Below are 27,927 nucleotides of genomic sequence, written 5' to 3'. Positions count from 1 at the left end.
TCTCACACCCTCGCCTCCTTTTTCTCAGCAAAATCAGATCGAAGGTTCTGGACCAGAACCCTTAATATAAGGCCCAAATCTCACTTAACAGCAGACAGAGGAAGGGAAAGGCTTTTTCTGTTTTTAGGAAGGGATCATGGAATTGCACTGTCGTCTTGTGGAGACCCCTACCACAGCCAGTTCCTGTTCCACGGACCTTCTGTACGACGACTGCCCACCTTTGACCTGGCGAGGGTGGGACGGGGGAAGAGAAATGGAAAATAGAGTTGCGTACCCTGCTGAAACCAGACCCCCTGGCCTCTGCAGCCCTCAGACTGTTCTGGCCCCTGTTGCGTCTGAGTTTCCCACATGGGTCAGTGAGGGAAGAGTGTCTGGCGATGGGCCAGAACACTCCTACTGCGGTCGCAGAGGAGCTTTGGGAGTACTGGAGCATGATCCGGGAATAAACTCAGCGAGAAAGACGGGGGACGAGCAGGCGGGACACTGGCGAGGCAAATTTCGACTCCACTACGACCCCAGCCCAACGCCAAGCGCAGCCCATCGGAGCGCTCTCTCGTTTTATGATAACGTTCCTGGTCCGGAAACCGTTGACCGCATTCGAGAGGTTTTGGAGATGGAATCAAGCTTCCAGGAGCACTTCCAGGAACAAGCATGGGCTCCTGAGATAAGAGAGGCCGAGGAGAACGATCCTTGGTCAGAAAGTGGTTCAGAGACCAAGAACCAAAAAATTGGGCATCAGCAGGAACCTGAGCGGGACTCTGTATCCTGTGGATTTGTACAAGGGGACCAGATGCTGCAGCTCCAACAGTCAGATTCACCTCAGCCACACCACCAGGCATCTTGGCTCCAAAGCGAGGTGCAACCGCAGGAGAAGACTGACTGGGCTCGCAAGGTGCCCCCTCCTCTACCACTCGCCGACCCCTCTGCCAGCGCTCTTCGCAGCCTCCTCACCAATATCCAGCATCACCTCATTAGACAACACGAAGTTTATGAGGCCCGCATTCTCAGGTACTTTTTAAATCATCTTATCATCAATCTAATTAATCCATAAAGGAGTACGTGTAAATAGTTTGTCTGGATCCAGCCAGCTGTGCTTTACAGGTCACACATATCACCCCACATCCTGTTTATTTCAAAACTCTTCTGTGAGTCAACCATTTCTCTTACAAACACTGGGAAAGAATTACATGACAACAGTAGCAGCCCACTGAACATATACAGTCAGTAATACTAACCTCAATTCCAATTCAGTTTGGATGCATGTAAAAGTAAAAAAAACCAGAATGGCCTATAAAGATTTGCAATTGCTTTTCAACCTACATTTAACGGAATACTTGCTAAAGACAATGATAAAGTCATGAACACCAGCTTTTTTGCAAATATTCTCATTTTCAACTTGATGCCTGTAACACGTTCCAAAATAATCTGTGGCGGGTGCAATAGAAGACTGGGAAAGAACTGGGTTCGGTATCTTGCTCAAGGACAGTTCAACACAGTCTCAATAGATCACCAAATTCATTTTGGTGAGGCAACAAAGCCATACTGAAGTAATGATGCTAATATTATTTTGAGCAAAAAAATAAATAAATTGCTGACCTCCGCATTAGACCGACTCATGTGGGTTGAGTGACGATTTAAGATCTTAAATCTGTCAATGCCCGTAGACCACTTCTGTACTTTTCAAATGATTTGCTAGGTTTATAGCCTGTGGTGGTTGATCTATGGAAAAAACACATGGCACAATCAGGGTGCAACGTTCTAAATTAAGAGGCCATGCTGCTGATCTCGTCCCAACACATACCTTTTGACTAATATAGATGGAGCAAGGTTCGCTCAAAGGTCAGGCAACGACAAGGGCTGAAAACAAAAACAAGCAGCGATGAGCGGACCCATACGTTAAATGGTTGACACTGTTCAATGACATGCATGACCGTTACAGGGTTTTGCAAGTTGTTGCCTCATTAATATGCATATCAATGAGGCAATGCTTACAACATTATTATGATCCATAATATTATCAGTTTTATTTTCAAATAGATTTTGTGTACGCATAACTATGTGGACATAAATTTTGATGACAATCCGATCTGGTTTTCCAACGTAGTGTTTTGCAGGGGAAGTTTGCATACCAGCTGGAAATGACTTTTTTTTTTTTTTCCCGTACCAGTGTGTTGCTTTATCCTTTTAAAAAACCAATTATGAAGGGCCTGTCTCAGCCAAAAATGCCAGAGCTAATTTTTTGTGCTAGTTCAGCCCAGGGTTTCTAGGATTTAAAAAAAAAAAGTTATAGGACTCCTGTGATTTCAATGTATTGATAATAATCACACTTTTTTTTGACAGAATATTTTTTAAGAAAATGTTAATGACCTCCACATTGCTTGACTTTATCAATTTCACTCAATGGAAATGAAGAAACCTTCACCACTGACCTGAGCATTTTCCTATTTTTGATGTCTTACCCAATTCCAATGCATATCTTCACTTTCAGCCTAGAGGAGAGAAACAAGGAGCTACAGGCGGAGGTGGTTCTGTTGAAAACCAACCTGTCACGGCAACGTCACTGGTACCAGGCTGTGCAAGAAAAAATCACACAATCGGAAAGAGAGCGGGCCGCCGCAGAGCTACGCAACTCAGCACTGCAGAAAGACATGGAGCAGTTCTTCGACACCTTTGGCGATCTTAACAACGAGGCGAAGAAGGCAGAAAACATCATCAGAAGCTTTTGAGAAAGTAAATGCTGGACTATGCAAGTTCACAGAGAAGACAATAAGATGTGGTATAATAGTTTATGTATCCCTAGACAGAACATTCCCTTTCCTCTTTTGGGAAAGGTTTCCATGACGTACAATGAGTTCTTCATGAATCATGAAAGAGGAATTTGAAAACACAGAAATGAAACCTAATCGCGTTTGTCAACAGCATGAGCTACATTAGCCGAATAAGTCACGTTCTCATGAGAATTTAGTCGAAAATCATAAGTGATGATGACACACCCTGCCGAAGCAGATATTTTCAGTGGTAACTTGGATTCGGGAGCAGCATTTTTTTTTTTTTTTTTTTAAACATTCATGAAAAAAATGTAACTTTTCAAAACCCCATAACAATCCCCCCTCAGTACTTCAAGTTAGTGTGAAATCCTACTAGATTCTCCTGAGAACGGGCTCCTGAATGAAGTGATTGCACAGAACAAGCAACTAAAACAATGTGCGCAGGTGTTTAGAATCCAACAACACATGACAAATACAAAACATTGTGGAAAACGTGAGCTGGCCGGTTCTCAGTTCAAACAAATGGATGGTTGCATTTTGAAACAGAAGAATATTGTACAGCATCACCTGTTCATCCTCAAGTGAGTCCATTTCTGAATAAAGCTTCAAAGTCCATATCCAAAGTTTGCCTCTTTGCGGTGTGCCAAGCTGTAGGATTGACTCCGTATTTCTTTCAAAACGATAATGTTATGTCACGGAATGGAAAGGAGTCGCGTGTGCGCTGGTTCATGACAATAAAATGTTTACAGATAAATGATCACATGGCCCTCAACAAGTGCAAGATTTTGCAAGAACACAAAAACAAACAAACAAACAAACAAACACGCATCTCTTCCCGAGTTTGCAGGATATAATGTCGCTGTTTGTACACACTGATCTTCTCAAGAAGAGTAGTAACGTCTTATGGTAAGTGAGTGTGATAATGTACATCTCCACAGGCACAAAGAGTTTCTGAAGAAAACACACCATTTGCAATGAATCCCGTCTACAACCACAACGTGTGCACGCACCTTTACATACAGTATATTACATGACGGAATAAAAAGAATGCAATGCCAGCTTTGCCATGCTGTCAAGGGTAAATAGTCAATACACAACTCCGGTCAAATGCATTTTGCGGTGTGTGCCCAAAGAAGATCGCGAGCCGGCTAAAGAATCGAGGGATCAACCTCTGGCTGAGTTGATCACCAACGTCTTAACATCAACTTGAAGCTTTTGTTATTTTCGACATGCACGACAACAGTTGTGGTCTACATTCGGTGCACTTGCACTGCATAGTGCAAGTTGATGACCTCTTTTAGTTTAGTTTTTTTTTTTCCCAACATAATATCTGCTACAAAAATAAAACTATGAAAATACAACTATATTGAACAAACCACAACGCGGGCCTCCGCACCACATGTGCTCCTGGTAAATCAATGCATGCAATCATCCACCAAGGTAGAAAGGTAACGAGTCGCATAGCACAACATTTTGATCTCGAAGCAGCAGCCGAAAACAGGTTTCGGAAATTAGGAGGATAAATAAGAGCAACAATTTGAAATGACAAAATAAATGTCAATTTGATGTGAACGAATCCTAAGATTGTGAGGACGGCGGGGTAAAGGGAGGAAGACCGATTGCATTCACTGACTCTCATCCAGTGGCCCGGTGAGCGTGTCGATGCTGCTACTGTCTGTGTCCGAGGCCACCGTGTGCTCCGTGGACATAGATGAGATGTCATTGGCCGAAGACGACTGCGAGGCCGAACTGGACACCACATCTGAGGAGTGACAGATTGACCGAATGACTCTTGTTTCGGCTCAACTTGAAACGAATAGTTCGCACGTGAATTTACCTGAGCAATCCTCTTTCATAACACCATTCTTGTTCCGTTCCTCCCAGTCTATCACTTCTTCGTAAATAAGCTCTGAAGGGGGGAAAGAAAACATTTGTCCACATCATTTAAAAATATGTCCATTGATTTGATTCCAATCACAATATCTGAGATTCCCCCGTTTGTACGTTTTGCATCAATTTCGAACGGGTCCACTAGAGAGCAGTGCATCCTACCTTTCCACTGCTCAATGCTGTGCTCTCTCTCTTCGAGCTGCTTGTCAGAAATTTGGGGAGGAGGCTAAAGAGACAAGGAGGCATGCACAAATCACAGAAAGGACACATGTAGTGAGGAAGAGGCCAAAAATGAAGAGGGATGCGGGACTCACCGCGTCGGCCTCAGCGGGGTCGTACCACATGTGAATGTAGGGATGATTGAGGGCTTCCTCCACGGAGATACGGCACTCGGGGTCGATGACCAGCATTTTGGACAGCAAGTCTCGAGCTTGACCCGCTGTCACGGCAACGGAAAAATACAATAGTTACTATGGAAAACATGACACCGAGCAAGCATGCCAATTAAGCCTGTTATTTTGTTGGTGAATACCAAATTGAATCAATATAGGAAAGATAACACAAAAAAGTTTCACTATCAATGAAAGCTTCCTAAAATGAAGTTAAAAGTTCCATTTTCTCTTGTGAGACTGTGCCTTACTCTTGAGTTTATCATGTTCTGAGTCCGAGGGAAAGGCCCAGTCGGGGAACAGCTCTGCAAAGCTGACACCTGGATACTGTGGCTTGTTTATCACGTAGTTTCTGACAGTCTCCATCAGACGGTTCATAAACTCCAGACTCGGTGTGCCCAGAACCTCAATTACTTTGTTCCACTGGTCGATGTCTGGCCAAAATGCTCATTAAGGAAAATGGGAAGGTACATACACCAAACAGCCAAGATAATGATGACCAATACCAGCTACTTTTTTTTCAAGATAACACTGACACTGTCAGAGAGGGACTTAATTCACAAAATGTGAACAACCGTGGTCCTAATAGTACTGCATCGTAATAAAACGTGTCTCGAATATTTTGGGAGCCTCAATTATTTAGGAGAAAGTAGTAGATATAAGGAACAACTCTCAGTGAGATGCGGGATAGTTACACGTTTTTAATTACAAAAACAAAATAATAAACATTAAGTTAATAATACCTCTCCTACAGTGTCAATTCAACCATTATTAGTTTATTAAAGGCAGCATAATTGATATGATTATATTGAGCAAGTCATAATTCTGTGTCTGGTTGGTGTCAACTGAATTTCACCCGGAGAGTCCAGAGGTGCTTGTCTGATGTGGAACCGTGTGCAATCGAATCACTGGTCGTCTTCAAAGAAAGTACCGCAACGAGATGACCATCGAGCATGCATCTTTTTCCAGTAACACGGTTCACCAGGAAATCTGGAACTCGGTATATTGGAAGGGAGAGCCAAATTGCCAGATCACAATTGCGATCGCTACCATGCTATCGTGAACATTTCAAGAAATCAAGTATTTACTGTCTTGATGAGCTCCGTGCAACTATTCCCGCCCATATACGGGTGTAGTAAATTATTTAGGTATGCATTCGTCATTTTGTAACAATTTCCATATATTTGTCTAGTCACTTGTGATTTTTTTTAAAATGTAAATATTCTTTATGGACAACTTGTATGTACAAATGACACAGCAATTTCTCCATAATGAAAGAAAAATAACCACACATTGACAATATTGTAGAGGATACGGTCAGTGCCTTGGAAGATGACGCTGCCTTTAACCATCTCCCCCATGATGCACCCCACAGACCAGATGTCCACTGTAAAGAAAGCTGATATGAATAACTATTCACATTTAACATGAAGCACATAAAGGATTCCCACTCTACATGCAGCGAGAGGGAAGAATTGGTTCTTGTTTAAAAGTTAACACGCTGACATGGAAGTGTTGCGTGTTTTTGTCTGCAAACATCGTCTGTTGCATACATCATCATGCTCATCCTCAGGCTGGATTGGGTTTGTCTTTCTGCCCTGTTCAACTACACACAGACAGGCTCCTCTGCTTATCACCTTCCACAGCTGCTGCCAGAGTGTGCCTCGCAGGGAAGAAAGTCGACCTTCCCAATTTTTTCCGTGTGATGACTTTTTGCTTGATGTGCGCCAAATAGCCGCCAACTCATTTCTGTCATGCTCCAACTAAAAGTCGCCATATCAGACCTCTACTTTCAATTTGGGTTTCATGTTGCCTGCATGATAATGGAATAGAGCTTCGTCATAGTGGTTCAAATAGTGTAGCACTGAAATACGGAATGAAGCGCAATCCCAAAACGTCTTTAACGTCTGTCTAATTAGGAAATCGGTCAAGATGGGTCAATGCATTTGCTACGGTTTGTCTCAAGACACCCTTGAGGAATACAGATTACACAGCATAATATAATAGTTTTATCAAAGCCAACTGCCATGTTGTGGTTCACTTTTTGAATAGTACATATTGCAGAGTTGTCACTACGTCACGGGATTTTGTAGTGATGTTTTTTCAACATGTAATGTTACCGCAGACTCACATGCCAATAAGTGCTAGCCAAGAGGACAGACAGAGAGCTTTAAAGACAAAGAATGTTCAAAGTTTGGAATCATTTCACACTTGCCATGTGTCTATTGAAGCTGCTCATGAAACCACACATGTTCACGTGGACATCGTTAGCTACGTTTATAAAGCCTACCACCGTTAGTAATAACAAATTGTAATCACGAAGACAGCTAGTACTAAAGTGGACGAAACAGCAAAAAAAAAAAAAAAAAAAATGTTGCTAACTCAAAATGCAGGCCGGCTAACATTTATCCACCAAATAGTAAGCGCTATCCTAGGCCAACACACTCATCCACTGGCTCAAATGTCACTTAACAGGTCAGGCCCCGTCATTAACAGTGAGACAAATTTAAAGTCCCAGATACTACAGTGTAGAACATGAGGATGACCAACCCAAGTGGACCAAAATATTACCTGCACCTCACATGTATATATTGTATTGCATTGCCCCCCCACCCCCTTTAAGAGCAACGGGATGTCCGACCTACCATTCTCCTTATATTTCATGCCCAGAATGACCTCCGGTGCCCTGTAGTATCTGGTCACCACATATGGGGTCATCATGAAGTTGGTGCACGCCGTCCGAGCCAGGCCAAAGTCCAAGATCTTCAGTGTGCAATCTGACTTCACCACAATGTTACTAGGCTTCAAGTCCTGGCAGCACATAAAGGGGCAACGCTTACATCTTACACGTAGATAAACACAGTAACCCATGACGATTATTTCCCTCATCATTCATGTCACAGTCACACACATTTTTCAAAATGACACCCTTAAACCAATGGAATTAAATTCATTCTTATGCCACTAAAACATGTAATTTATCATATATAAAACTCAAAATTTTGTAGATTATGCTGGAAATCTATACAAAACATCTGGAAGGACAATTCCACCAAACGTACCCTGTGAATGATACCAGCAGAGTGCAGATGTCTGATGCCACAGAGAATTTGATAAAGCAGGTAAGACATTCTCTCATGGTCCAGGTCCATGTGGATCACCTGGCACAGGCTGGCATCCATCAGCTCCATCACCAAATATCTATAATAAAAAAAAAAGTCATGAACATGGGATGCCCAATGTTCTACAAAAATGCAGAATTTGGGAATACGCTAAACTTCACACCGGTGATTCCTATCCACCCATAAAGTTTTCACTTAATATTTTTTTTTGGGGGGGGGCGGGGGAATCAAGAAAGGTTGGAAATGACTGCAACTCACAGATCTTGGAATTCCTCTAGGGACTTCTGAGGTGTGAACACATTGATCAAGCGGATAATCTAGAAAAAAATAGACACAAGTGACAATAGTGACAATAGTTTTCCAAGAGTTACAATTCCCAAAGGAGCAATGGATGATGTGGGGAAAGACTTACATTTTTGTGGTTGACACATTTTAGCAACACCAGCTCCCTGTATGCACGTTTGGCATGCGTCTGGTTCTGGAAGGGCCGACACAGCTTTTTCACCGCCACAGAGATGCCCAAGACTGTATCTAGGGCAGAGCTGCTTATAAACAAGACAGAAATTGTGTCACAGCCAACAAAGTTGTTTTGGGAATTGCAGCCAAGGTCTGCAACACTTTTATTGTCATCAAGCTTTGAAAATGACGACTATGTGCGACTACAATCATGAAATGTTGAAGTAGATAGTTGTTTTTTGGCAAAGCACAAAACAAGAAGATTACGAAGAATGCGAAGGGGGAGGGGGCGGGGGTAAACCAACTAGAGTGAGTACAACACAACGGTGACAGCCCATTGGCCACGCTAACGTGCACACTTGATTACACAATGACAATTATTCTCCTTCATGGTGCTTGCCACAGTTTTGCACGTTAAAAGAGCATCCCAATCTGATCGTTAGAATTACTGGCCTTCCGTTTTTTTTAGAAAAAGCAATACAAACTCTGACAGAAGTATACAAATGATATAATTATATAGACCTTCAATACATTAATCTGAAGATGTTTTGAGCACTCAATGATGATTACTAACGTTTACTAAAAATATAATCAATAACTGAGGCAGATTAAATTATTCCCATGATTAGATGAGCAGCAGTTTTTTGATTTTGCGTACTGACTGCAGAAATAATTCTAAATTAGCTTATAAATGTTCCAAAATAAACTCTCATTAAAGTGTTCAGCAAGCTGTGAAAATAAAGCAAAAAACTAAAGTCTGAATTAGCCACGCACTGTTAGAAGGTTTAATCACCTCATTTCACGGCTTCCTTTTACTACCTACCGGTGATGCACAGCGTCCGATTGCAAAGGCTTTCCTAGAAACTCAAAGCCACTCACCAAACGATGCCCTGGGCCCCGGAACCGATGGCTCGGAGCTGCTGGTAGCGATTGAGCACGGTAAAGGTGGAGTCTCCCACCTGAACGCTGTAGAACTGACTTTCGGCCTCACTCATCCTGAGGGACAGTCAAGGGAACCAGTAATGTCTGTGGAGAAACGACACATCCAGTAACGTCACGTAAATGAGGCAACGTATTGCTTGATATGAAGAGTTTGAATTTATAGGAAGAGAATTGTGATTAGGACCATTCGTGGGACTCTGGACTTGTAGAAAGTCTTTCCAGCAGTGTGGAAGAGACCAAATGATAACAATTACTTTATTTTGGCAAAGGTGACACCAGGCTGTAGATAACAGGGAGAAGTTCTTTGAGTGGAGAACAGAGGCATCTGACAGCTTGGGAGTCCCAAAGAATCCCAGACGAGCATCTCTACAGCCCGCTCTAACATATTAATGCTAAGTAAACAAACACATGTATGAGTGTGGGAAAGTGGTATGGATACAAACACTGAGCATTCTTTCATTTAACACTTAAACATTTCATATTATTCCAGTGTTCTCTGCTTTTCAGCCTCTCTTCACATTATTTTCCCCTTTGATTGTTGTTTTAAAAACGCATGCATTTGTTATTGCATGCATGCAAAAACAAAATGCCATCAGCTGTTGGAGGTTTAGTGCTGCTCTCCTTTGACACTATTACTCGGGGAAAGGGGAGAAAAATATCCTCATCTGTTTACTTCCTCTCCTGCCTCTGTGGATTTTTCTTGGCCAGCTGGCTCTCTTAACTAAACACGAGATGAGAGCTGCTGTTGGGCTTTTTCCAACATTTGGTGGTCCTAACTTTCATCGGTCCTCATTATTCCCAGAATTTGACTAGATTCAATGAAAAACTATATCCACTTAGAAAGAAAAAGAAAACACTTTTGTGGCTATGGGGTTCTTCCTCATTCAACGCAACAAAATAGCAGAACCACAATCAAATGATCGTTTCTTCCAAATGCTCAGACAACAATGTCACACAAGGATTGCTGTAAATTATCTGACAACATATAGTGAATTTAAGAACACACAAATAAAACAACTGTTGTTTTACATTGCTACTCGTAAAGTCCTTCCAGAATTATATTTTTCAATTTTTTTTTTTTACACTTTTTGGGTGGGGATTTTTTATTTACCGTTTATCAGCACAAAGTGGGTAATTTCTACAGTTTGTTATTAATATTTTCCCCAATGATTTTTCAATGATCCACAAAATTTGGTTATTCATGGACCAAGCTGGTCCCAATCTCCTGCAAACAGTGCAAGTCAACTGTATAGTAAATAAACAATTTGTTTAAATATACTAGATATATCAATCAGTCTTCTGATGATTTTTTTTTAAACTCGCTGATTTAGTGAAGCCTTTAGAAAATGCCTGGTGAATAGGTAAAGACGCATTGAGCAAAAACACCACAGTGATGAAGCAAACAATACCCCAAAGGCCTTTCTGCTGCAGTAGGACGTGTACAATCCTCCATCTGCTGTCACAATACAGATTTATTAATTTTTATTATCATAATCCAAATAACTGCTATTATCAAACAGGTTATGGTGTACTATCATGAAACAACCCACAAAAATGTCCAATAAATAATGAAATAAATAAACCGACGGAGGAATAAATAAATAAATAAATATATGGTAACATCGACAATCCTGTAACATAAAAACCCTGCATCAGAGGTTGTGCCTTTGCAGATATAATAACATCCACCTTAAGTTTCATTAATCATGGCATGCTATCATCATCAGTCGGATGAACGTTTGAGCTTGAACCCCTTGAACTCCTATCGAAGCTCCTCACACAGCACATTTTTGTTCATACCGTGAGTCACAAATGGCCATTATCCACAAAGCATAGTTTGTGTCTCAATTAGTGTCAATGGCATCTCTTTTTTTTTTTATCCTCTTTTGTTTCTACATTCAACATCAAGTAGGTGAAATGTGGACCAACAATATGAAGAAAAACAATACACAGTGACTGACCTTTTATATGCAAACAGTGAACACAATTTTTACTTATTTGCCTTTCAAAAAAACAACATCTAAAATAGATTGTACTGAAAATTCAGTGTTACATAAGCATATGATTTGGTTATGAGGGCAATGATATGATGCATAGTGACCTTCACAGCACCACGCTCAACTCTTCATGACTGCTGTCCACTCCCGAGTCCAAGCCTTGGGGGTCTAACAAGACCACAGGTCAAATTTGGGAGCGAAATGGGAGTCAGTGAGCTGAGTGGGTGATCGGATTAGCGTAGCCTGAAGACTCAACATCACACACTCATGCGAGGGGAAGACTGATGATGCTGCACCAGGGATGCTCTTTCAAATGATGCTTAGTGAAGATGACTTAACACAATGTTTGTATGTTTGTGCGTGTGTTACTGCTAATGTATAAATGCACCCAACATTCAGATGGGATGACAGGTTCAAACTTGCCTCCAAATTAATGTGGAAATGATCCACATCATTAGTTGACTACTGTTGTAAATCCAAGAGGGTGGGAGGAGAGTGTGGAAGGAGAGGGGGGGCTTTTTGGACTCTCATGTGACATGACTCGGTGTATATACCTGTCTGGTTATAATTCCTAAACGCCGCATGTCTGCTCCAAAATACACACACAGGCAGGCATACGCGGACTGTGAAGTCACGCGTGGATGACACACCGCCGCAGCACAGCTGGCCTTGAGGGTGGCTTAGCACGGCTGTAAATCGCCCCCCCTCCCAAAAAAGCGAGAAATGCCACACGCTCTGTGCAATAAGCACCTTTATCTGTGGAAATCAATGTTGCTGTCTGTCAGGCGTTGGGGAGCAATGCGGTAGTCGTGGACCGTGGAGCAGAAGCGAAAGCCGGCGGGTTCACTGCGCTTCACTGAGGGGGCGGAAGCGCCGGCGAACGCTTACCTTCTTCTCCCTCCCAGGACACTCCCGGGCATGGACAAAACAGCAAAAGCGCCCTCTCGATCCTTCCGACACGTCCAAGAGTCGAAGAAAAAGTTTGTGCGAAAAGACACTTAGGACTGTCACAATGGGGAGCTTGCAGGAGCTCCGAGCCGGATCCCAGTGGCGGCTCCGAGTGCGGAGGCGACGACGTCACAGCAGGCGGGTGAGAGCTGCGTATGACGGCATCACGCACGATGGCGTCATCTCCAAGGAACTTGATTGGTTGAAAGACTTTTGGATTTGATTACCTTCGATATAAATGCTATCAATCTCACTGGCCCCAATGTATTGTTTAGACTGCATACGGTCGAAGTACCGCACTGTAACAAAACTGAGCAGACAGACAATGGAAGGGTGAAAGGAGAGGAGCGAGATGGATACCTGGCTATACAACTTTAAATTTGAAGAATATTTATTTTGAGAAAATGAAGTGCACATTTTTTTGCAGAATACTTTATCCAGGTACTGATTGATAGAACACAATAAAAAAAATCTGTGACAAGTACAAATCAAACGTTTTTACATTTATAAAATATAAATCAGATAAATATAGAATATCTTAATTTGTTATGAACCCATTCAAACAGATCAATGGTTGAAAAATAAACACTTTGATAAAACTAATGGCATATTGATCCGTTTTTCTACTGGACAACATTCTACAATGATAATGATGCATTTAGTGGAATGAACTGAGTGTGTTGCAATTACAATTCAAACATGCTCCAATCATAACATATCATAAAAAAAAATCATTAAAAAATCATTTTCTGTTAAACACAAGCGACAAAATATTTCAAAACAAAAAACAAAACATGAAGCAGAATACGACACAAAAGTCAGATCAACTCAGAATGTGAAAAGATACTTTCCTTTTAGGTAGTCCCTGCAAAAAAAAAATAAACAGAAGGTACACTAACAACATTCATGTACAGTACAACACAGAAGATATGAATCAGACTTCCATACTTCTGGAGCTCTTTGGAATTAAGTTCTGTAACTATTCAATTTCATTGGATGTAGGCTAAGCAAGCAATGTTAAAAAAAAATCTAAGTCACAACTGCGTACATTCATAATGCACATTTAGTCCCCCATATTGCACTGCTGTAATTTCTTCTATAAGGCATTTAATGTCATTTTAAGCCTCTTGAAAGTGATCTTGGCTCATCTAGTGATAAGAAAAAGGCACAGTAGGTTGCGATCCAGGCAAAACCTTAACAGCACAGGACTGGTGCCCCCTCATCAGTGTATTGCTCAAACTTCACATTTGTTTGAATTAATAAAAATATTAAAGAAGGAAAATGTTCCTTGTCCTTTTCATTTGTCTCGTTCACTCTTCTCCCTCGCACGCACACTTTACATGCAGAAACACAAGACGCACAAAGCTTTCAAAACATTCAGAAATTTCAATTGCACATTTGCGCTATGAACGTCCTTTCTGCTCTCCTGGGCTTTTGTGACGTGAATTCATTCCACTGTCACAGACTTGGCTAGGTTTCTGGGGCAGTCAACCTGCAGACAAAAATAATCTTCGATCATTTAACATCCAGTTTGTCAACATGGAAACATTTTAGGAAATCAGTCAATATTGCAATTTCTCAAGCATAAATATAATCATCCTTTCACCCGATTCATTGTAGTTCAGCTTTGTCATGATATGTTGGATTTCAGCTATCTATTATGAGCATTTATCAGTATCCTCTTAAATCAAAATAACAAAATTCACTTATTAACTTTGTGGTTGCTTCGTATATGTTGGCCGCACGATTTACTTACATCGTATCCTCGCAGAACTGCCAGGTGGAAGGACAATAACTGCAGGGGGATGACACTGAGGATGCCCTGCAAACAGTCGACAGTACGCGGCAACTCGATGGTTCGATAAGCATTCGAAGTCACCTCTGTGTCGTCCTGGCTACACAGGATGATGGGCCTGCCCTGAATGCGGGGTAAGGAGAGCCACAGACATTATTAATGGCAGTACCTGCTGATTGTAGGAATTGGTGTCCCTCATGCAGTTTAATACTTTCACATGATCTGCCTTTTTTTTGTTCTTCTAAGATGAGATAATTGGCTTCACTTAAATCATTGCTGGTCCTACAAAATTCCACTCTGATTGATAGTGAGTGAATTTCCCACTCAAAAAGATTCATAATACAGTACGATGTTGTAAGCTACGGCACGGTTTGTAATTTACAAATCGCCTATCCGTAGTGCTACAAGATAGCCATAAGATGGCGCCAAACCCTGTTTAATTAGGAATTCATTTAAAATGTTACTTTGACTTGTTTTGTTTGAACCTCCCTTTAAAAAAAATATAAACCCAAAAATTACAGTTTTTTTCCCCCAGTGTGATGACATATCTTAATGAAGTTCCTCCTCTCATTTTAACATAGTTGCTTTGCACCTAGATGCCACAAGATGGCGCCAAAGTAATACTTTTGTGTTAAGGTTATTGATCACAGCACAAAATCTGTGAATTATGAGTGTTAAGCACTTTTTGCAGAGGAAGCAGCGTCTCTTCTTACCGCCACAGAGTACATTATTCATACCATTAATTAATGTTTCAAAGTATTATTATTAGCTGTGGTATAGAATTAACATAATTAAAGCATCGGTGGCAGTTTTGCACAGTTTGAGTCTAGCAGGGAATTATTTCCCATCCCGAACAGACAACAATACTGGATTGTGGCGAGTCCATTGATTGTTTCCGTGACCTACCGATCTGGCAGTGACTTGTTGGAGGGCGTTTTGACATTTGGTATAGCAGGCATCCTTCATGATGATCATGATGACTGGCATATGTTTGTCAATGAGAGCCAGAGGTCCGTGCTTCAACTCGCCGGCCATGATGCCCTCTGAGTGCATGTAGGTGATTTCTTTGATTTTCTGTAGCGTTCAGAATATTGCAAAATCAATAGTTTGTCAAGAATAAAGAAAGAGAGGGAAAACACAAGACACATTACAGTACACCAGGTACCATATTTCAAGCGATACTGGGTATAACCAACGTACCAGTGCCCCCTCCAAACACGTGGCATAATTAAAACCACGGCCCATGACAAGAAGAGACCTCTGCTGGTACAGCTCTTCGGCAATGATCTTTATTTTCTCATCCAGAGACAAGACCTTTTTTATGAAATCTAGAACACAAAAAATATAAATCTCATGATGACATTAATAAGTCTTTGACCACTATAGACATCAAATGCAATGAATGAGTTAAGTACTGTTCCTGTTTTTTGTTGATAAAAAAAATCAAGGCTTACACAGGAGGTGCGTTTTGACAGTAGTACAATCCTAAAGTGATCTGGGTAAAAAAAACAAAAAAACGTCCTATCGCTGAAATTGACTCATCCTGTTTTATCAACAATAGCTCGATACAAGGCTCCCGTTGTCTCTGGCAACATAGTGTAAACATAGCTGGGGTTTTTTTTTTGGTCCAATTCAACAACAAACAATGGCATCACCTCATATCATTAACAATTTAACCTCAGTAGATGTCTGCATTCTAATGACAAGTACTCCATCGTTGGATGTTGTGTTGTTACCAGGGAGCTGTCGGAGGCTGTTGATGATCTCCAGTCTTCTCTTCTGTAGGGAGAGCCTGTCCTCACTCATCATTAGGCCAAACATGGTGAGCGCCACAAATTGACTGGTGTACGCCTGAATCACACACAAAGGGTAGTTTTTTTTCTTATTTGTTTTTACCACAGCCGCAGTTTGATCTTAGAACGTTTGGTCAATGCTGTTGGAGTTGTACCTTGGTGCTAGCGACTCCAATCTCAGGCCCAGCATTAATGTGAACTCCACAGTCTGTTTCTCTGCAAATGGAGCTTCCCACGGTGTTAGTTATGCCCACTGTTAAGGCACCTCTCTCCTTACAGTAACGCAAAGCCATTAAGGTGTCTGCTGTCTCTCCTGATGGTTAGTGCAAAGAGTTAGGAGTCTTAAATTTGTCTTTAGGGACAACCAGTATGAAGGTTTGCATGATTGGTGGTGTTGTTACCTGACTGGCTCATGAAGAAGCTGACGTCGTCCCTGAAAACAGGTGTATTGCGATCAAGGAAGTCACTCGCCAGCTCCACCATAACAGGCAGCTCTGTTAGTTCCTCCAGGATTTGTCTGGTCTGTAAAAGTTTGAGGGGAAGGCAGATGAGCACCACTTTGACTTTCTCAAAAGTGTCGGACAATCAATCTAAACTTACGGCGACCGCAGCATGGAAACTAGTGCCACAGCCAATCATGATTAGCCGTCTGCAGCGTTTGATTTCTTTTATGTGGTCCTTCAATCCGCCGAGAATTACTAAGAAATAGTTAAGAGACAGTTGCATAATACACCTCACATATTATGGGTCCAATAAACAAGTGGCATTATGATTACCAGTGTTGGAGTCAAAACAAATGCGACCTCTCATTGTGTTGACCACTGACTCTGGCTGCTCGAAGATCTCTTTCTGCATGAAAGAATCAAAATTTCCTGCAACGGGAAGACCATTACATTAGCGTGTGTACATCATTTGTATATTTGCAAGTACTGTAAATGTGGCCATCGTAAATATACTGTAGGTGTATTTCTTGATGCTTGTTTTATTGTTGTGGGATACTGCGATTCAGTAGTTTTTTTTGTGGTTATGCAATCAATACAAATAATCAAATTTGATGTACCTAAATAGTCCTTTTAGGGAAATGAAGTAAATTTGTTATAGTTTACAGTTATAGTCTATTGCACGGGTAGGCAACTCCGGTCCTCGAGGGCCGGTGTCCTGCATGTTTTCTTTGTCTCCCTGTTGCAACACACATTCTATTCTATTCGCCAGAAAATATGTACAACTTGCATTGATGTCTTTAGTCAGCAGAGGGAGTGCAAGTATAGCAGAATTTTTGGGGGTTTTTTTTGGAGCGGGTTGGTATAATTTTGAATCTGTCCCTTTTTTTTTGCTTTCAAATCTTCTGACCTTTCATTATCTGTTGGAGCTCCATTTGTAGGGTTTGGATGGCGCGTACAGGATCTTCACCGGCCAGCCGGTTCATCCTGTGGATGGAAAGTTTCCCTCCTCTCACCACAGCAATGTCATCATCCTCCAGGTACAACACCTTGTTGGTGTGTTCAATAATGGCACTGGGAATCAAAAGGAAAATAATGGTGGTTAACAAAGAAAAATGGTAAGAAACAAAAGAGGTGATTGCATTTAGATTCCATTTTTACTGTGCATTTTATAAATATGGAGGTAAGACAAAAAGTGACATTGCCACACCTAGTGGACTTCTCACCTTGCGTCAGAAGCAAAGTAATACTCCACAGCCCTGCCATCCCCGACGGAGTTAATAGTGCCACCAGTGCGGTTATGGTTGTTCTTTTCCAGGACGTCTTCCTTTAGGAGAGCTGTGGGGTCAGAAACAGATGCCAAGGGATCACCTCGATGTCTTTAGTGGACATGACAAATTCTTCCTCTGAACTTTCTGCTGAAAATGCATTACGTTCCCGTTCATTTGATCAATCAAAATGACATAATCAATATTAATTCAGTCATTGGATTTGTCTGGAGGGGATCATTCACACACAAAAGATTTAGGTGTGTGACAATTCTGAGTACTGTCGTGTAGTTTGTCATCATAGCACAAACATTTTAAATAGAGGACAAGAGGCAATAAAAGTCATTCTTTATAACCATTAAATTGACACACCCAGGTTTGTTTTGTCCTCACCCACGACAACAACAGTAACTCATTGCACTTTGGACTGGTGTCACTCTTTCCTATGAAGAACCATAAATCGTTCACAGAGACAGTTTTGTCTGTGTTACACAAAGTGCGCAGATCCAATAGGCAATAGGGAAACATTTTGTTTACATGTGTTGTTAATCTATCAGACACCATTTCCAGCTAATCTATCAGACACCATTTCCAGCTCGTCTTTTGCTTGATGCATTTACTTTGCAGGAAGCTTCTGAAGAGTTTTCCCAGAGACGCTTCACTGGAATACTTGGCAGCTCACAAATGCTCAGAACAAAGGCTTTTCTAAAAAGGCTTTGCAATGCATTATTGTATGATAGCGCCCCAAATCTATTCCAATATGTGTACCAAAATGATGCTGATTATTGTGGGTTTTGTTTGCAGAAGAGTATCAGTAATAATAAGAAGTTAGTTTTTCACCTCTTAGCATTTATTTTTAAATAAGTGCAGGCGTCCTTGAGAAAAGCGTGGGCAACAGTGCGTCAGATTGTAACTGTGATGAGGCAGCCAAAGTGAGAAAGAGTACTTACCACCCTTGTACTGGACAGGAATATGTTCGGTTGACAGCTCGTGTTCACTTCGTACGCCAATGAGCAAGGGACTTCCTCTCCTGATCGGGAAATGGGAGAAATGATAAGTTCAAGTTTGATAAATTAACAACAATTTAAGATGATGCACAGAACACGCATGTTTTGGTTAGGGATGCTGATGATGATGCATTCTCGCATCCCCGTTCAATTTTCATTCGTCTTCTCAAGAAAGCTTACATAAAAGTCTCATGTTTTGATCACACCTCCTCTCTTTACTCCCCCAAATATTTCAAACATTCTTAAACACTATCACACTGATTTTATTGCCTTATACTTCTGTCGGGCCTCTGATTGGTTGTGGAGTTAACAAAGGTAGAGCAACATTTGCCAGGTTTGACTGACTTGACAGCAAACAAAAATTTCAAAACAAACCTCTTCATGCCAAGTCGGTTATTAAGACAAATATTTAAGGCCTCTTCTTAGCACGTACACTATTTGTATGACTGGATCTATCTTTGCTCTCCAGTTATGATTTCTCTGGGGCTCGGCTCCAATGACGCAAGGCCGCCGGTTGTTATACGGGGCGTGGGGCTTGAAGTGAAGCTTGCAAACAGAAACATGTGGTCGCTATCCAGTACAATATTTACCCTGAGGGAGGGAAAGACAGGGAAAAAGAGGGGAAGCAAATGGACGAGAGAAAAATAAAATGTGTTAGTCCAAAGAGAGACAGCGGAGAAACAATAGAGTAAGATAAAAGTCGAAACAAGAACAGCTGTCATGGAAGCTGAATTTTTTTTGATTGATAACAACAACTGCCCAGTACCAGGATCCAAACATTCTTTCTTCCTGCTAAATACTATATTTACGTAAACTAAGCTCTCTTTTTAGCAAAATACCGCTGAGCATTTGGAATTGGAATTTTCCTTATACGTGAAAAGTGAGAAATGCCAAATGAAGAAAGTAACTGGGGAATAAACGTCATAGCAATCCTTGGACGGCATACAAGCATAGGGATGACATGACATCATTGCTGCCTTGCTGAGACACACAACTGTTGTGTTTGGGATGTGAAAAGTAAAGGCGTACACTGCTCAAATTGGCTCAACATTTTAACCGCATTGAGAAAACGTGTTGCTGTTAAAACGGGGGAGGAGTAGTATTCACAGTAAAAACTACAAAGGGTGGTTTCGTCACAACTTGTGTGGATAATAATAATATTAATAATTTGGACTTAGATAATACCAAGGGATCCAATGATGCATGAATGCTGCTTCTTAGCCACAATGCTGGGGGAGAAGAAAAAAAAAAAAACCACTAAAAAATGAACGAGTTTGTAATTAAAAAAAAAATCATAATTGTTCTGTCATGAAAAAGAAATGTTGCACCTCCTTGTTATAAAAAAGAAACATCTGACAAGGAAAAACAACCAATTGTAGGCAGAAGGCGTTACTTGTGAGTTGTCAATCTTTTGTCGTACATGTATGTACACAGTCATTGTGGGCACAGCCCCGTGGCCTCACCAGAAATATAAGTTCAACCCAGTAACATTAGTGTTATAGTAACAAGCCATTATGGATGAGGCGCTCACTACCAAACGGCGCGAGCGGGATTGGCATTTGTTCACGAGACAAAATAATCAAGTTTTCTTTTTTTATTCAAAAGTTCCTCTTTAAATTTGGAAATGATGACTCTGTTGCAGCACAGCATATAAATAGTTAAATATGTGTAGATATTCTCCCTCAAGGCATAGCTGGCAGCATAAGAACGACATCAGAGCGATGTGGTTGGGTTAGTTACACAACTGCAGAAGAACAATCAATGAATTAGATTATAAGAAACTTTGTTGCAGACTCAGAGCCATATCAATGGTGGCTCGTGCTCATATAGTCATTTTTACGTGCCTTTGCGTCCTCTCTTTAAAGATTCCCCTTTGGTCATGCAGTCATTTGCCTCTCCCTTCTTAGGAAAAATATATAAAGTCATATAAAACTTAGGGAGTGATAAACCAGGAGTCATGCTGGCAACGTCTGAAACAGGAAACTGTCCGATAATGAGTCACAGAGACGCAGGCAGATGGCCAGCTACGTAGAAAGGAGCTCAGGCCTAGATGAGAGAAGAAGACTAAAGGAGAGAGTAAAGGAGGACTGTGTGAAGCTCAGGAAAAATGAAGAGGTTAAAGGCTCACATGAAATAGGTCAGGCCCATCAAAATTGTCTGTTACGTAGTCTTAAAGCAAATAACATGACACAAGAAGTCGGATGTGACTTTCCAAACTTTGACGCAATTAGAAACTGTACCCGAAATATACATTGCACAAAAAGCACCCATCTCTCATGATAGCCACAACAAAGCCCACAGAGTGCATCCAAAGGCAACGATGAATCATATCGACGATTGCTTCACAGCGATGGCTCATCTCAAACATGCGCATCCCGTGGACCCCATGCGGATGACCACACAGTCAAATGTCAGAGTGTGCCTTTGTGTGTGTGTTAGTGTGAAAACTAACCTGGCAACCACGGCCTCTCCAGAGAAATGGCGACTTTTAAAAACCAGAGCAAAGGCCCCTTCCTGAGACAAAAGAGGAGAAAAGCCAAGATTCAACATGGTCATCCATAATCAAGATGGACGTGTTTGGGCGGTGAGATCCAAAACTTTTCCCCCAAAAGTGTTGTGGTGAAAGGAGTGGGGTCTTCGTTGGAGGTAAAAGAGAACTGGGACTTCTATTGTGTAACATCTGCTGTCTTTCGAAAGACCTGAAGTTTGCGTGTATGTGTGGTTTTGACAGTGAGGGGCGGGTACGGTATGTTTTGTCTTGGTCATACGGCGGTCTGCGGATCTAACTGTCTGCTTCCCATTACTCCAACAAACACATTTGCGTAGAAGACAGACAACCCGCTAACACCCAAATTTCACACAGTGGAAAATTGATCTATCAAATCATCGAAAGCAAAAGATGACGTTAGCTGTGACGCTTTCAGTGTGGTTGCCACAGAAACCATTTTGTGATGGTCCACTGGGTTTTTTAAAACAGGCGGGATGGTGAAATGTATGGTAGGATGACTAACGTGTTGGACCAAACAAAAACACACTTCATGAAACCTAGCGACACTGTGACGTCACTTATAAGGGCCCCATTCAGGATTAGCTCTCATACACACTACTGAAACGCTTTCACTCATTTTTTTTTTTTCCACTCAAGTGAAACACTCCACACAAACTACTACCAGATAAGATGTTTACAAATATCCTCTCTGCCTTTGATGAGTGAGTGGACAGCAGTGAGGTAAATGCCACTCACCAGCTGGTGAATGACCCTCTCCACCAGTGTGGAGAAGCTGATGGTGTCATACTCCCGGTTGTCGTAGACGTATTTGATTAACTTTGGGATCACCTCCGTGTCTGTCTCAGACTCAAACGTATATCCCTTGGTGATCTGAGGGTGATAAGAGGCATGAGATACATTTTTGGTTGGTTGGTCATTTTAAATGATTCAGAGTTGTTGATGCTTGCTGTTCACATATTTTGAAGCTCACATATACACTGGCCGGTTTTTGCGAAACCTTTTTCCGCCAAATTGTCAAAAATCTTACTGAGTGGTGCTTCTGATCATAATGGACCATTGCGGAGACTCTACATCTTAAATATGCCACCATCCAATATTTACTTACCAGATAGGCCTTCAGCTCCTTGTAGTTGGTGATAATGCCATTGTGGATGACGACAAACTCTAAGAGGCGAGATTCAGATTTAAGATAGAGCATAGTGTCAATCCGACATATTTTAGCCTGAAATGCCATACATATTTTTACGACCAAACTACATAAATGCTTATGTAGGAGCATTTGGAAATGAATGCACAATTGGCCCAATTATTGACATCCAGTAATCTATGATTACTCCGGATGGATGAATGATTGCCAGTCTTTCAATACAAACACAGTGCACAATCTACTGAGATCTAAGTTAAGAGATACATGAAAAATGTTGTATTTGCAGACACCGCAGTGCTCAGGAAAGACGTTTTTTTTTTTTCAAGAACTTACCATTATCGTTGTCAGAGCGATGAGGGTGGCTGTTGAGCGCGCTCGGTTCTCCATGTGTGGCCCAGCGAGTGTGAGCGAGACCAAAGTGCGTACACAGTTCCTCTTCCAGGTCCAGGGAGTCCTTCTCTAGAGAACCCAATGGATAGTACAGTCTTTTTACTGACTTGGACACAACAACAAATCTTGACCCCAATAAACAACCGGAGGCATGATGCCTGGGGATTATTGACTTGAACTCACTGTGAAGCTCCTCCTCCAACGCCTTGACCTTGCCTCTCTTTTTGATCAAACAGATGCCTTTGCCATTTATGTCAGAGCTTTCCTTGGTTTTGCCATCCACAGCAATGCCTGTGAACAAACAGTAGACAACATTCATTTTTAATAGGCCGTACAGCCAACAAACACCCTGATTCAACTTTAATGATAGTAAGAGAGTAAACTTATCACATCTCCAGCAAAGTAAAATATGAGAGCAATTAAAAGGCCTGGTCTGCGATTGTACAAAGTTCATTATTTTATAATACATAAAATATATCATGGAAACTGACTGGTAGGCTGAGAAAAAAAAATCCATCAAGGAGTGTGTGGATGCTTGCTAAACAGCTGTAAGGCAACCATGGCTCCATCCTGCTCAAATAGGATGAGCAAACACAAAGCAGGTATTTGCAGTGGCGCGTAGTTCTCTTGTATTTGTGTACATTCATAAAGTATTGGTGGAAATCATTGACCAGATGACAAAAGGTTGGTGCTTTTAAATTCAAAATGTCAAGGTCATCATACGACAGGGTTTGTTCATGCTTACTAGCTGCGGGGCAAGAGTCAAGTGGAAATGGTCACTGAATATTTGTGGATAAGCGTAATTGAAAGACAGCAGCACTCCCAGGCCGAATAACCTTGATTATGAAGACCAGCCTTTGAAGATTAAAAGTAGTATCAACAAAAAATTCCATTTTAAAATTTTTCAAGTGCATGAGAAAGCGTGAAGAAACGAAGCGCGTTTGCGCAACATCAAGGAGACCATGTAATCGCCACAGAAAAATCCCAAATTATAACTTGGAAAAAATTCTGATACACGCTAAGCACTGTTCCACAGTGTGTCTGTCTCGTGAACCAGCATTTTCTGATGGCGGGACAGCCATGCTTCCAAAGTCCAGTTACAGTGGTGCTTTGAAACTCACAACACTCGTATCTCACATATGTGAGATATATGTCTTTTCCACTGAAATGAATGGGAAAAGTATTCATCTGTTTCAGCGTCTTCTGAACATACAAATTAAAAATAAAAATTTTCTAATCATAAAAATCACATTACAATATTCTTTATTACAGAAAAAAACACATTGGCAAATAAATGAAATGGAAATTAAAACAGTTTTTGTCAATTTCCTCCTATTCAATGGACATTGTGCTACTCCTTGTGTGTGGCCACCTGGGGGAAGTGTAAGACATAGACCCCTGTGAACAGACCCATAAGCTGCAATTGCATTAAGTCATTTTAAGTATTCCAATTTATTATCAGTCTACATGTGTTGCTCCACTGTTTGTGTTCAAATATGCAACACAGATCCTATTAGTCATCTAAAGAAATGCTACGTGGTTGTTTTACATACACTGCATAACCTGTATTTCTCTTTGTTTTGTTCCATTTGACAGCAAACATCAACTGGGAGTGGCAATGGCATTGCAATCTCCGTACAATAGCTTGTCATTGCGTTGCTACCCAAAGTATCTTTATGTACCCAACCCTTGACTTTTACAGCTTGGCAACATAACCAGCGCCTTTTTTGACTTTGGAAAATGGGTTACTTTAAAATGTAACAAAAAAGCCTTAGATATTGATTCAACGTTGAGTTTGACTGCTAGTTTATGTCTATTTCAGATGAAATGTTTATCCTCTGTGGTCTGACTCTGCCACATGATTTACTTCTAGTCCTGATGTACTCTTATAATTATCACTGAATACTAGAAAATATGTGCTCACAGCATGTATAGCGTTTGTGTGTGCGTGCGGCAGCCGTCTTACCTGCTGAATCGTAGCCTCTGTACTCAAGTCTCTGCAATCCCTTCACGAGTGTCTCAAATATCTCCTTCCTGGTGCGAGGCACTTGATGGTTCAGGTAAGCAAAAATACCTTTAGGGCAGAGAGAGAATAAACATTCAAAAGAACTGCTAAACTATTTTAGAGCAATACTGTATGTCAATAATCCCATTTCAAGATGGCATTTCTGAGGCTACGATAATTTCAGGGCACCCAAACGTGTCTGAAATTCTTATCTATAACTGGTTGGATACTTCCACCATCCCTTTCAAAAAACTGACCACTTCATATGTTTCATCACATAGATTTGAGTATTTAAGCAGTCCAAAAGGAAAACTTAATAAACTGTTGATAAGCGCTGTGATGATTCACTTGTTAGATAACCCCTAGAAGGACTTTTGGAAAACTTCATAAACTGTTAATAAGCGCTGTGATGATTCACTTGTTAGATGACGCCTCGAATGACTTGAGGGCAATTTTCTTAAATTTGTATTTACTTAGACAATAATACTTTGGTGATAAATATTATTTGACGTACAAGAGGGAGAACCAATTGAAATGGTTATTTAGCTAGTAAAATAAGCTTTAGAAAATAAATGTAGATTTCAAAAGACCTTTTTTTTTTTGGTCAATGCAGTATACAAATCCAGAGGGCCGTATGAATAGGTAAGCTTTGAGCAACCAAATGACTACGGCGTCAGCTACAATGCTCGCGCTTGCATCTGAATATGATTCACTTGTTTGGTGAATATCAACAGTCACCTTTCACATCTTATGAGATGAAATCAAAAGCTCAAACCAGCCCATTCCTGTGGTACCAAGATTTAGTGGATTCTTATGGTCAGTTTTGATCAACACCATCACATCAAAGCAGTTAATTATCTACGTCAGGTCATGTCTTTGAATGGTAGCAGGATTAAAACAATTTCCCATTTTTGCCATTCATGACATTTGTATAGAGACTGCATAAGTGGTCTTTTTTTCCCACATCTCATTATTTCTCTGTACAATAAAATTCCAGGTGTTCACAAGAAGAGGTGCCTACCAGTAAAGCCTACTGTTGCGGTATGGTGGAGGGACTGCACTACATTTTAATATTTAAAATTGGCTATGCTTTTCATAACAGGGGCTTGTTTGTGTATGTGCGTGCGTCCTGCGGGAATGTTACCTTTACGCCCATACCCGCGCGCGTGCGCGCGCAGACACATAGCTGCCTATATGGAAGGTGGACATAGCAAGCAGTGTTTCAGCAAGTCACCTCAACTTGTGCGGAAGACGCATGGGAAATAGTTGATTAACGATTGACTTTAAGTTGTTAAAGTCGTGCTCCACTTAAGATTGGCAATGCATAACGCTGCCTCGCTTTGCAAAATATTCCCAAATGACAGCTCATCTGCTGCGAGGCTGTCATGACTGAAGTAAGAAGCTCGGTGGTGGGTTGGGGGCGGGATACAAGACACGTAGCAGCTGAGCGGAGTCACAAAGCTAGTAGGGAAAAAAAATAAAAAATAAAACCGTCTCAACTTTAGCAGCACTTCTCCGATCTGAACGTCTTGAAGAGAAAGACGGGAATTACCTACACATAATAATAAATCAAGCCCGTGAAGTAAGCGATAGCTGCGCACGTCAACTTTTAAAAACTCCATGAACAAGTATAGAATGAAATTCAGTCAAAGAGGGTGGAAAAATGTAATACTCACCACACATGGCTGGAGTTTTAAAAGTTCGGCTTGCAAGTATAAAAATAATAATGGAGCGTTATTCTCAGTGGGAGTGAGGATGATGATGATGATGATGCTTCTCTCGGTTGAGTGTGCACGGAACGCTGGCAGTGAGCATTTAAACGGTGTTTCCTGGAGAAGCAGGGAACTGTTCCCACCCCCGTTGACGCCTCCCATGTCCTCTCGAATCCACATATGTCACATCACGGGACACACAGGCCTACTTGTATAGACAGACAGTACAGATATCAATTGGAACTATTGAACTCATCTCACTGCAACTACTACGTTCCATTCAATTGTATTAATTTATTCACGATTCCTTTTTGTTTTTGTAATATGGTGAAACGCTTTTCAAAAATTGAATGCACAGGATGAAACGATTGTCTACGTCGTGATCGGGATCAAAATACTTTTTGTTTGTCTCATTTATTATTTGATGCACAATCGTTTGTTTTTTTAGAAAACCAGCAGAAGGAAGGAACATTATTCTGAACATGGCTTTTGCCTACTTCTTGCTACTAGAGATCTGGCAGTGTTTCCTCTTAGAAAGCTGAGCCACATTTGGCATGAAGCAGTTGTGACCCTCAGTCGGGTTTGAAAATGCTCATCGATAAGTCTGGGCCTGTACTTGGACTTATTAAAGATTAAGGTAGAGAAGAACTTTTCACACAAGTACGTATGTGCTCCCAAAAAGACACATTCCAATTGTCACCGCATACAACCATATCAAAAATCGTGGGCCACACTAACAGTCACATGACAGCGAGGGCCACAAACGATCGTCCGGCAGGCCACAATTGGCCCATGGTCTGCGAGTTTGAGACCACTGAATTAGATAGACCTTCAAAATAGCTTCTAAATAGTCCTTGAGTGGTGTAATAGATGCATTTTCTTTGGGATATGCAGTTTTGTTGGGCCACACACGTTCACCAGAAACCTGTCAAACTATACAAGTGATACATGCTGAACCAGCAAGAACACAGCACTCACCATACATCACATCGGGTTCGGACTGGCGCCTCCAAAAACTCACTGGAATGAGTTAGTGCAAGTCTCTGTGTGATGTTTTAAATCCTTGATTTAGTGTTTTTAAAACGCTAACGTAAACTGTATGCCACGATTGTTTTGGATTTATTTTTTCTTAAATGAATTTGCAAACGTGAGAGTTGTTCAACATACTTCCCCAGCAAGGAGTCGCTCTGCTCTGATGAAGAATAAAATAACAAATATGTCAGCACTTTTGTTTTTTTAAGGTGCTTGCACCCAGTGGGAGTTAACAATCTTCCATCAACGTGACAGGAGATTTAATAAGTGGAACGAAAGTACTTCCTACATTTTTACACGATTCAAACCAAACAAAA

General features: G+C 41.1%; 3 protein-coding genes across 4 annotated transcripts; 1 reads left to right on the top strand and 2 right to left on the bottom strand.

Moving 5' to 3' along the window:
• Window positions 1-238: 238 nt before the first annotated feature.
• LOC147060902 (uncharacterized) lies at window positions 239-3,592 on the top strand. Its single transcript, XM_085938674.1, has 2 exons — window positions 239-1,008; window positions 2,489-3,592. The coding sequence occupies exons 1-2, from the start codon at window positions 254-256 to the stop codon at window positions 2,724-2,726; spliced, it is 993 nt and encodes a 330-aa protein (XP_085794800.1). The 5' UTR covers window positions 239-253; the 3' UTR covers window positions 2,727-3,592.
• Window positions 3,593-4,069: 477 nt separating this feature from the next.
• mapk9 (mitogen-activated protein kinase 9) lies at window positions 4,070-12,628 on the bottom strand. Of its 2 annotated transcripts, none has more exons than XM_085938650.1 (12): window positions 12,453-12,628; window positions 9,505-9,651; window positions 8,582-8,711; window positions 8,428-8,486; window positions 8,110-8,248; window positions 7,693-7,858; window positions 6,363-6,434; window positions 5,299-5,481; window positions 4,973-5,097; window positions 4,821-4,884; window positions 4,606-4,677; window positions 4,070-4,530 (listed from the first exon to the last, which is right to left on the bottom strand). In XM_085938650.1, the coding sequence occupies exons 2-12, from the start codon at window positions 9,618-9,620 to the stop codon at window positions 4,394-4,396; spliced, it is 1,263 nt and encodes a 420-aa protein (XP_085794776.1). In that variant the 5' UTR covers window positions 9,621-9,651; window positions 12,453-12,628; the 3' UTR covers window positions 4,070-4,393. The 2 variants fall into 2 exon arrangements, with proteins under 2 accessions (XP_085794776.1, XP_085794786.1); XM_085938660.1 differs by having other exon boundaries at window positions 12,315-12,457.
• A 275-nt stretch (window positions 12,629-12,903) lies between these two features.
• gfpt2 (glutamine-fructose-6-phosphate transaminase 2) lies at window positions 12,904-27,827 on the bottom strand. The gene is given in 20 exon segments (XM_085906638.1): window positions 12,904-14,004; window positions 14,269-14,430; window positions 15,214-15,381; window positions 15,508-15,635; window positions 16,044-16,158; window positions 16,256-16,413; window positions 16,502-16,622; window positions 16,701-16,798; window positions 16,877-16,972; window positions 17,451-17,614; window positions 17,767-17,878; window positions 18,759-18,838; window positions 21,268-21,329; window positions 22,060-22,194; window positions 22,430-22,488; window positions 22,805-22,930; window positions 23,045-23,152; window positions 24,828-24,978; window positions 26,662-26,713; window positions 26,715-27,827. Coding segments are annotated over 20 exon segments (2,184 nt in total). The 5' UTR covers window positions 26,759-27,827; the 3' UTR covers window positions 12,904-13,959.
• Window positions 27,828-27,927: the final 100 nt, after the last annotated feature.

This window comes from Syngnathus leptorhynchus, chromosome 2, assembly GCF_054491065.1.
Source record: "Syngnathus leptorhynchus isolate UIUO chromosome 2, UIUO_Slep, whole genome shotgun sequence".
In the NCBI taxonomy this organism is placed as follows: Eukaryota; Metazoa; Chordata; class Actinopteri; order Syngnathiformes; family Syngnathidae; genus Syngnathus; species Syngnathus leptorhynchus.
Note: the sequence above shows the minus strand (reverse complement) of the source record. Positions and strands in the feature narration are given on the sequence as shown.